Below are 9,861 nucleotides of genomic sequence, written 5' to 3'. Positions count from 1 at the left end.
TGAAGTTTGTCGCTTTCGTCAACAAAAAGATACAACAGGTGGCGCCACTAGTTTCTTCTATTTTCGAAAGGTTCGGTTTCTTTTTGGACATGTATAAATGAAGTATTACATCTATGAATACTGAATAGAAATGGTCAAATATAAAATAAGAGTTTCTAAAATACTTTAATATATTTTAGAATTATTTCTAAGTGGGGATATCAATTAATATTTGATGTGCAGTGATTTCTGTAGTGTTGTACAGAGTGGAGATTGAAATTCAACGACTTTGGAACAAAAGGGCAAAAAGCCATTCTAATTGGCATGGAATCGCTAGGAGGAGCAATACCAGGAGCATTTATGAAACACATGAAAAAGGTGAGCCTCTCATATAACACCATCTCAAATTCATAAAACTGCACTTTTAGGACATCACATTTTACGACGATATCCAGTCGATTCCTAGGCCCTTGAATAAGACCCAAATTGGACTCATTTGCCATTCAAAGATTTCAATATTCTGTGTCACATTTCTTGTTACTCTTTGACTGTTGACTCTGTTAACTGAATATAGAAATAAGAAAAATATTTAATAATTTCAGACCACTCTGTCCTTGTGCCTCTACTAATGAGTCGCCACTATTTCAGACCTACACGTATGTAACCTAAACAACTTTCAAAACCCGTTGATCTTCGTATCGATGCAACCCAATTCCAAGTGAAATTAGCTGCTGGATTTTATCACAATCAGATAAAAGTGCAGATTCTCTTGCGTAGAATGGAGTTATAATGTGAGAAACCATCAGGTGAGCCTGTGCGTGTGTGTGTGCGTGCGTGCGTGCGTGCGTTCCTTACAGATATCCTATCTCTTGCTTTAACCTTAGCTATTTTCAAACACTTGCAGCTAAAGGAAAGACTGTGAATGCGTAATTGCCTTCCTGGTATTGACGAGAGTTCATATTAAGATGTTGCAACTGTTGACAATCTTATGGATGATAATTCTGGTTACCACGACCCGAATACCTACAAAGGAAGATGGTAAGATGATATTTTCTTTTTCAAATTAATTTATTTTGAAGAAATAAATCGTTAGGCAGAAACATAAATGAAAAGGCATAAAAACATTTTCATTTATGTTGTTTGAACTACAATTTTTAGTAGTTAACGTATATGAACTAATAAATAAGTTAATTTACAACTTTTAATGGATATTTGGAGATAATCTTTCAATAATTTTATAGGTAATAAAGATACTATATAATAACTAAACAGTTTTGCATATTGAAAATATTTCATTGTAATCCAAGTATTTCTTATATTTCAGTGGCTCGTTTACATTCTGCAATGAAAAATTCCAGTGAGTATAAAGTCTGTCCATTTTCCTGAATAATCCACATTTCCTACATATATTGTTGCTCCCAATGTGATGTATTTTTATTCGTTTTGTGTTATGCAATAATACAAACATTACAGTTCAATTTTTTTCATTGTTGAATATGATTCGAGATACAAGTGGTTTCTATCTATAGCAGACGATTTTTCAGTACATTGTCTTTCGTTCCTCTTACTAATATTAAAACCATTTCTGTCGTTACTAGAAAAACTGCTAATATAATATTGTTCTCTAACAGAATTATTCGAAGGCGATATCTCCGGTATCGATCCTCATGCAGTAAGTATAGATATTAATTTAAATATAAAACGTCTTTTTATAGTTGACTCAGAAAATAATTTATTAAAAACATATTTTCTTATTTGATGAACTGGTCAACAATTAATCGAAATGCAATAAATTTTCTTATACAGGACAGGAATGCCATTGTGAATTTCGTAAAATATTGGCCTAATCATACAATTCCCTATGTGATCGATCCCTCACTTGGTAAGTACGAAGATTTATTTACTCTCGTAAAATAAAATGTGAATAATGTATTTCACATTGACCACATAATCAATTATTTTTTTAGCTGAATACACTAATATCATAATAGAAGGAATCGAAGATTACCATAACAACACGTGCCTGAGATTTAGGCCAAAAGTAGCGACAGATGTTAACTACATCGTAATGAAGCCAGTAGATGGGTAAATACTTTAAATTATTATAATAATCATGTTCATGTATTTGTAATGTCAAACGATATTAATACAGAAATGGATTTAAGTAGTTAACTTACGATTTAATGTTAGTTTAAGTCCAATTAGATCAGTCTTTAAGAAACAATAAGCTCCACAGTAGTAACTGTTATTAACTGGGTGAATTTATTCACGTACTTCGAATGTTATTCAAAGAATATTTGTTTCGCTATCTTTCCAGGTGTAACTCTCCTCTGGGAATGCAAGGAGGAGAACAAGTTCTATCTCTGACTCATGGGTGCTACTGGGCTCAAACGGTGGTCCACGAATTAGGACATGCAATAGGATTTGATCACGAACATAACAGATCAGACAGAGACAAATATCTCACAGTTCATTGGGATAATGTAGAACCAGGTAAGACACCTTAATAATCGCCATGATTTATTTTAAATTTCTCTTATCTCAGACCCATAATCAATCATTACGTACACTTCTTATATATTCTCCAAATGGCTATCCAAAAACTGTGGAAAAGACATTTGGAGAAGAACACGTCTGCTTTAGGTCACATGGAAGTTGTCAGGAACATATTTTCAATAAGATAAATAGCTGATAATTCATGGAAATTCAACAGAGATCTGTAATTACATTTAGCAGATCTTCAAAAGGCATATGGCAAGCTACCAAGAGGAAACCTGTTCAAAACGCTACATTTCTATGGTGTAAATCGGACATTATAGGGAGCAACACAGTCTACATTTGAGTCGTAAGTAAGCATTTAGAATTGAAGGAGGAACAGGAAAATGATTTGTTGTTAAGTCATGTTTGAGCTATGGGTGTACATATCCATTATCTATAAGGATCACTTTATAAAAGAAAGGGGTATTAAACCTAATATTAAATTGAAAATGTTAATCTCAGCTCTTTATGCAGATGATGTTACCCTCTTCAATACATCCACTACAAGTCTGCAAGATTCCCTGACTAAATTGAATAACTGTTGTAACAGATATGGTATGAAGGTCAGCAATAAAAAGACAAAGACAATGAAAATAGGCAGAAGCATTGAAAATATCAACTGCATTGTAAACAGAGAACCTGTGGAACAAGTAAAACATTTCAGCTACTTATATACGATTTTTAGCGAAGATGGTAAATTAAATATAGAATTAGACAACAGAATCAGCAAAGCTGGTATGGTAGGAAGTCAATTGAATAAATTCATATGGAATAAGAGAGAAATTAGTTGGAACACTAAATTAGCTGTACACAAGATGGTGTTAACCATTAACCTATTTTGACCTATGGATGCAAGAGCTGGATCTGAAATGAAAGTTAATAGAAGAGTAAACAGCGCCGCAGATGTAAGAGTTCTGAGTAAACTTTGGGGAGTAAAGAGATGACAGCGCCAAAATTGAGATATCGGGAAGAAAGGATGGAACTTGGACATTATAAGCATTCAGAAATGTAAGGGTAGCTACCTTCAGGTTATTTGGTCTCCTGCACAGAATAGGAGAGGAAAAATTAGAAAAGAAGTAATTGATGAAAATATGACAGTAAACAAAACAGCAGAAGACCAAGATCTAGATAAATTGACGCAGTCACAATCGCTGTGGTATAGCAAAATACTCGTATAAGTTGTAATAATATTGGAGTACTGACAAATAACAGACTGTAAATTTGGAAGAAAGTAAAGAAAACATTATTTACTAGAAACATGACATTCCGCATACTCTGTGAGTACACTTATCAGGAATTTGATGGTGATGATGATGATGATGTTCTGTTTAAATATTCTTCTCTAAATCGAGGAGATTTTCTCCATTCGTCTATAGATGTGCAATCTGATGTGTGCGTGCTCAAAAGAAAGATTGTGATATCCGGTTCTTCACTTTTCTTCACTTCACTGTCGTTACTTTTTGATTTCTCCTCGTAAGTTCGGTGTGAAATATCCAATCGGCAAAATTTCTTTTCTATGTGGTTTCATAAAAGGTTCAGAAGAAATATCAGTGGTTTATGATTATGATTATGATAATGAAATATTAGTGGTTGATGATTAAAATCATTGATAGCAGATCGCTAACCAGCATTGACTTGGAAGAGATCCACTTCTCATCTTATAACACAATGCTATGTTTGTCTTTTCTTTACAGATCAAATACATAACTTCATGAAAAGAGAGCCTTGGAACAACAACCTGCTAGGCGAAGAATTTGATTATGATTCTGTGATGCTGTACGACAACACGGCATTTTCCAAGGATGATAAATTGCACACGATGGATGCCAAAAGCGGCAGACGACTAGTGAGCATTCTGTGGAAACCAGGATTGAGTGCTAGTGATATCAGAAGAGTCAACAAACTTTACCAGTGTTTTAGTAAGTATGTTACATCTTAAAGACTGCTTGATTTATTTAAGTTTCATTTTCATCAAAAAAATAAGACATTAATTTCACGCTGTAAGAATTCATAACATATAATTCTGTTTTGGCTATCCTAAAGAGAACTTCCGGTTCTGATTGGCGAAACGGAAGTTGTCATGTATTCCTACAAAATGTAATCCTTTATAGGCTATCAAAAATTCTGAAGATTTCTTGCGATATCTCTGATTTTAAACATTTGGTTACCTTCGTTTGAATTGATTCATAAAGTCAGAGATCTCATATCTACCGATCTCTATTTAAATGCCTTCAGATGCAATAGCATATAATTCATTTACGTAGTTGATTATTAATATAGAATGACAAGAGTTCCACGCTATATTTCAAGCTTTCTATTTATAGACGAAGTCCGTCCATCTCCATCCCCAATGCCTGATATCATTTGTGACTTTGAGAATGACAAGTGCGGCTTTGAATTTAATCCTACCGGAAAGATTGATTGGTCTTATGGATGGCAATCCCTTGGAGACAGATCAGGTGATATATTTTTGTTTATTTCTCATTGCAAAACGAACTGAATGTTCGTCTTTCTTCTTCTTAGATCAAACAAACTTTATCCATTTGCTCCAGTTTTCAATTATATCTGAGTGTAATGATTGTAAACTTAATTTGTTTTTTTTTATTTTAGGGAACGTTCTGTATATTGAAACGAAAAATCTCAATAGGCGCGTCAGGGCTGCTACCGAATCCCCATGGTTCCAAAATCAGTGGCCGAGAATTGGATGTTTATATTTTGATCTTTATCACGCTGATTTCGACACAGATTTCGAAATCTTTAACGGGGGAACAGGCGAAGATCTTTTTTATTCTGACATGGTGGGCGATGAGTGGCAGCCCTTAGCCGTAGACTTGGTCATGGATGATGAAATCATTAAGGTAGGCAAACCACGCATAAAGTAAATCTTTCGATATGTTGATAATATATTTTTTATTAAAAATGTGCTATTAGAATAACAGTAAATCAGTGTACGAATCAACTACTAGTATTTGTTAAAATCGTATCCATAGCAATGAGTTCTATCGGTCGTGGTTGGTTGTAGTTTTGAATTTTATTTGTCTTGATACTCCAGTTTCTTGTTAAAAATAGGAAACCGGCATCGAACAGTTTTGTTTTTCAACTACCGTTTGCTCTCGTTCAGTAACGAAAATGAATTGAGTAATTTTTCTGATTAATGCAGTTCAATTACTACCTCAGATAAGCTAATATCTACTGGTAAAGAGCTAGAATAAATAAATAAAATATTACAAGTATAATAATTATTTGTTATTCTAAATAACGGAAATAAAAATCAAATTTATGACTGTCCCATCATCATTATCATCATCATCATTACTCTCGTATTGTTTCAAATGATTCCGTATTCAAGTTTATTTTCATTTCTGTACTATTTTAATTCATCTTGGACTTCGATCACCAACTCTAATGGTTCAGGTTTTGCCATGTTTAACATGAAACTGACCAGAAGGTTGTCAGTGTGTATATGACATCTGTTCTAGTCATCTACTGTTTCCATTGGCGATCGACGCGAGAGTGGCTATTAATTCTATAACGATCAGTGTTCAACACACTGATGATCTTCAAAATTTTCCTATTCTGTTATTCCTTCGTTTTTTTTTCCTGTGATGATATTCCTTGATTTTCTGATTTTAAAATTTTCCTGTTCTGTTCTTTCATGGTTTTTGTTTTTCGTATTCTGTTCTTCTTTGGTTTTTGTTATTATGTTCCATTATGTTCTTCCTATGCTATTCTTCTTCTTTGGTTTTCTGATTTTCAAAATTTTGCTGTTCTCTTATTCCTTGGTTTTCTGATCTTCAAATTTTTTATATTCTGTTCTTCCTTAGTTTCATTCTTCTTGCTTGGTTTTCCGTTTTCAAAATTTTCCCATTCTGTTCTTCCCGTGGTTTTTGTTTTTCATATTCTGTTCTTCTTTGGTTTTTGTTCTTCCTATTCTGTTCTTCCTATGCCATTCTTCTTCCTTGGTTTAATCATCTTCAAAATTTTCCTATTCTGTTGTTCCTTGGCTTTTGTTCTTCTTCCTTAGTTTTCTGTTCTTCAAAATTTTCCTATTCTGTTCTTTCATGGTTCTTGTTTTTCGTATTCTATTCTTCCTATGCTATTCTTCTTTCTTGGTTTAATCATCTTCAAACTTTTTCTTCCATGGTTTTCGTTCTTTGTATTCTGTTCTTCTTTGGTTTTTGATCTTCCTATGCTATTCGTCTTCTTTTGTTTTATGATTTTCAAAATTTTCCTATTCTGTTCTTCTACTTCTTTTTTCTGATCTTCAAAATTCTCCTATTCTGTTCTTCTTTGGTTTCTGTTCTTCCTATTCTGTTCTTCCTATGCTGCTCTTCTTCTTCCTTGGTTTATTCGTCTTCAAAATTTCCCTATTCTGTTCTTCCATGGTTTTCGTTCTTTGTATTCTGTTCTTCTTTGGTTTCTGTTCTCCTGTGCTATTCTTCTTGCTCGGTTTTCTGATTTCCAAAATTTTCTTATTCTAATCTTCTTCCCTGGCTTTCTGATCTTCAAAAATTTCCTATTCTGTTCTTCTTTGGTTTTCGTTGTTCCTATTCTGTTCGTCCTATGCTATTCTTCTTCCCTGGTTTTCTCATTATCAAAATTTTCCTATTCTGTTCTTCTTCTTGGTTTTCTGATCTTCAAAATTTTCCTATTCTGTTCTTCCATGGTTTTTGTTCTTCGTATTCTGTTCTTCCTATTCTGTTCTTCCTATGCTATTCTTCTTTCTTGGTTTTCTGTTCTTCAAAATTTTCCTATTCTGTTCATATTCCTTGGCTTTCTGATTTTCAAATTTTTCCTCTTCTGTTCTTCTTCCTTGGTTTTCTGATCTTCAAATTTTTTATATTCTGTTCTTCCTTGGTTTCATTCTTCTTGCTTGGTTTCCTGTTTTCTAAATTTTCTCATTCTGTTCTTCCGTGGTTTTTGTTTTTCATATTCTGTTCTTCTTTGGTTTTTGTTCTTCCTATTCTGTTCTTCTTATGCTATTCTTCTTCCTTGGTTTTCTGATCTTCAAAATTTTCCTATTCTGTTCTTCCATAGTATTTGGTTCATCCTATGCTATCTTCTTCCTTAGTTTTCTGAATTTTTCTATTCTGTTCTTCCTTGGTTTATGTTCTTCCTACTCTGTTCTTTTCCCTTGGTTTTTGATCTTACTATTCTATTTTTCTTTCTTGGTCTTCTGATCTTCAAATTTTTTAATTCTGTTTTTCCTTAGTTTTTAATCTTCCTCTTCTGTTCATTCATGGTTTTTATGCTTCCTATTATGTTCTTCCTTGTTTTTTAATCTTCCTATTCTGTTCTTCCTTGGTTTTTTAATCTTCCTATTTTGTTCTTTCTTGGTTTTTAATCTTCCTATTATGTTCTTCCTTGTTTTTTTAATCTTCCTATTTTGTACTTTCTTGGTTTTTATTATTCCTATTTTGTTCTTCCTTGTTTTCATGCTTCCTATTATGTTCTTCCTTAGTTTTTATGCTTCCTATTCTGTTCCTCCTTGGTATTTCATTCTTCCTATTTTGTTCTTCCTTGTTTTTTATTCTTCCTTGTTTTTAATCTTCCTATTCTGTTCTTCCTTGGTTTTTAATCTTCCTATTTTGTTCTTCCTTGTTTTTAATCTTCCTATTCTGTTCTTCCTTGGTTTTTAATCTTCCTATTTTGTTCTTCCTTGTTTTTTAATCTTCCTATTCTGTTCTTCCTTGGTTTTTTAATCTTCCTATTTTGTTCTTTCTTGGTTTTTAATCTTCCTATTCTGTTCTTCCTTGGTTTTTAATCTTCCTATTTTGTTCTTCCTTGTTTTTTAATCTTCCTATTCTGTTCTTCCTTGGTTTTTTAATCTTCCTATTTTGTTCTTTCTTGGTTTTTAATCTTCCTATTCTGTTCTTCCTTGGTTTTTTAATCTTCCTATTCTGTTCTTTCTTGGTTTTTAATCTTCCTATTATGTTCTTCCTTGTTTTTTTAATCTTCCTATTTTGTACTTTCTTGGTTTTTATTATTCCTATTTTGTTCTTCCTTGTTTTCATGCTTCCTATTATGTTCTTCCTTAGTTTTTATGCTTCCTATTCTGTTCCTCCTTGGTATTTTATTCTTCCTATTTTATTCTTCCTTGTTTTTTAGTCTTCCTCTTTTGTTCTTCCTTGTTTTTAATCTTCCTATTTTGTTCTTCCTTGGTTTTTATGCTTCCTATTATGATCTTCCTTGGTTTTTTATGTTTCCTATTCTGTTCCTCCTTGGTTTTTATTCTTCCTATTTTGTTCTTCCTTGGTTTTTATTCTTCCTATTTTTTCTTCTTTGGTTTTCTGATCTTCAAAGATTTCGTATTCTGTACTTCCTTTGGCTTTTATTCTTCCTATTTTGTTCTTCCTTGGTTTTCTGATCTTCAAAGATTTCGTATTCTGTACTTCCTTTGGCTTTTAATCTTCCAATTCTATTCATCCTTGGTTTTTATGCTTCCTATTCTGTACTTTCTTGGTTTTTATTCATCTCCTCTTCAGTTCTTGCTTGTTTTTATTCTTCCTATTTTGTTCTTCCTTGGTTTTCTTATCTTCGAAATTTTCCTATTATGATCTTCCTTTGTTTTCTTCCTTGAATCTTTAAAATTTTCCTATTCTGTTCTTTCTTGGCTCTTTAAAATTTTCCTATTCTGTTCTTTCTTGGCTCTTTAAAATTTTCCTATTCTGTTCTTCCTTGGTTTTTGTTCTTCTTATTTGGTGTCTGTTCTTCTTCCTTGGTTTTCTGATCTTCAGAATTTTCGTATTCTGTTCTTTCTTTGTTTTCAAAATTTTCTATCCTTACTTCCTTTTCTTCATTGTAATTTCAAAATTTTTGAAAAGAAAACTTTTCAATAATTACACGTTACTTCGAGTTCTTCTCATAATTGGTTTTTGCTTTGTGTTTCAGCTTACACTTTTGGCTTCTGCTGCAGATGGGACTGACTCAATAATCGCCATCGATAATCTAAGAATAAGTGGCTCTCCGTGTGAGTTTTCAAATGAAGTATTCTGACCCAGTAGCTGATCGAATATGTCTTTCAGTTGAAGACGGAATGAGTCCTTCTTGATCTTCTGCTAATGTCCAAATTGGCTCATTTGTATGGTTTGCAAATAAATTTCTTTGTTTAATATCTAATTATTTATAATTTTTACAAGATTATTAGAGATGTTGCAACATCTCAAATTAGAACATAATGTGAGAGGATGCGTGTGGTTCTTATGATGACAAATCGACCATAAGAACACGTGCAATTTACAGATAATACATTTGGCCTCGTAGCCTTAATTGCTTTGGACATAACCTAAACAACCAATCTTTCAATTAAAAAAATCCTGTAATGCGTTTTATTCCCGAAATGGA

The 9,861-nt window shown here is 32.7% G+C and overlaps 1 protein-coding gene across 1 annotated transcript; it reads left to right on the top strand.

The window, feature by feature from the left end:
- The first annotated feature begins 906 nt into the window (after positions 1-906).
- Positions 907-9,586, top strand: LOC150095309 (astacin-like metalloprotease toxin 1). The gene is made up of 10 exons (XM_090410493.1): positions 907-1,017; positions 1,304-1,336; positions 1,611-1,651; positions 1,786-1,861; positions 1,947-2,064; positions 2,297-2,472; positions 4,212-4,436; positions 4,842-4,976; positions 5,128-5,375; positions 9,409-9,586. The coding sequence occupies exons 1-10, from the start codon at positions 945-947 to the stop codon at positions 9,511-9,513; spliced, it is 1,230 nt and encodes a 409-aa protein (XP_090266619.1). The 5' UTR covers positions 907-944; the 3' UTR covers positions 9,514-9,586.
- The last annotated feature ends 275 nt before the right edge of the window (positions 9,587-9,861 follow it).

Source organism: Typopeltis vanoorti, chromosome 20, assembly GCF_054136105.1.
Source record: "Typopeltis vanoorti isolate ZY-2024b chromosome 20, IOZ_Tvanoo_1.0, whole genome shotgun sequence".
NCBI lineage: Eukaryota > Metazoa > Arthropoda > Arachnida > Uropygi > Thelyphonidae > Typopeltis > Typopeltis vanoorti.
This window is presented reverse-complemented; position numbering and strand designations above follow the sequence as displayed.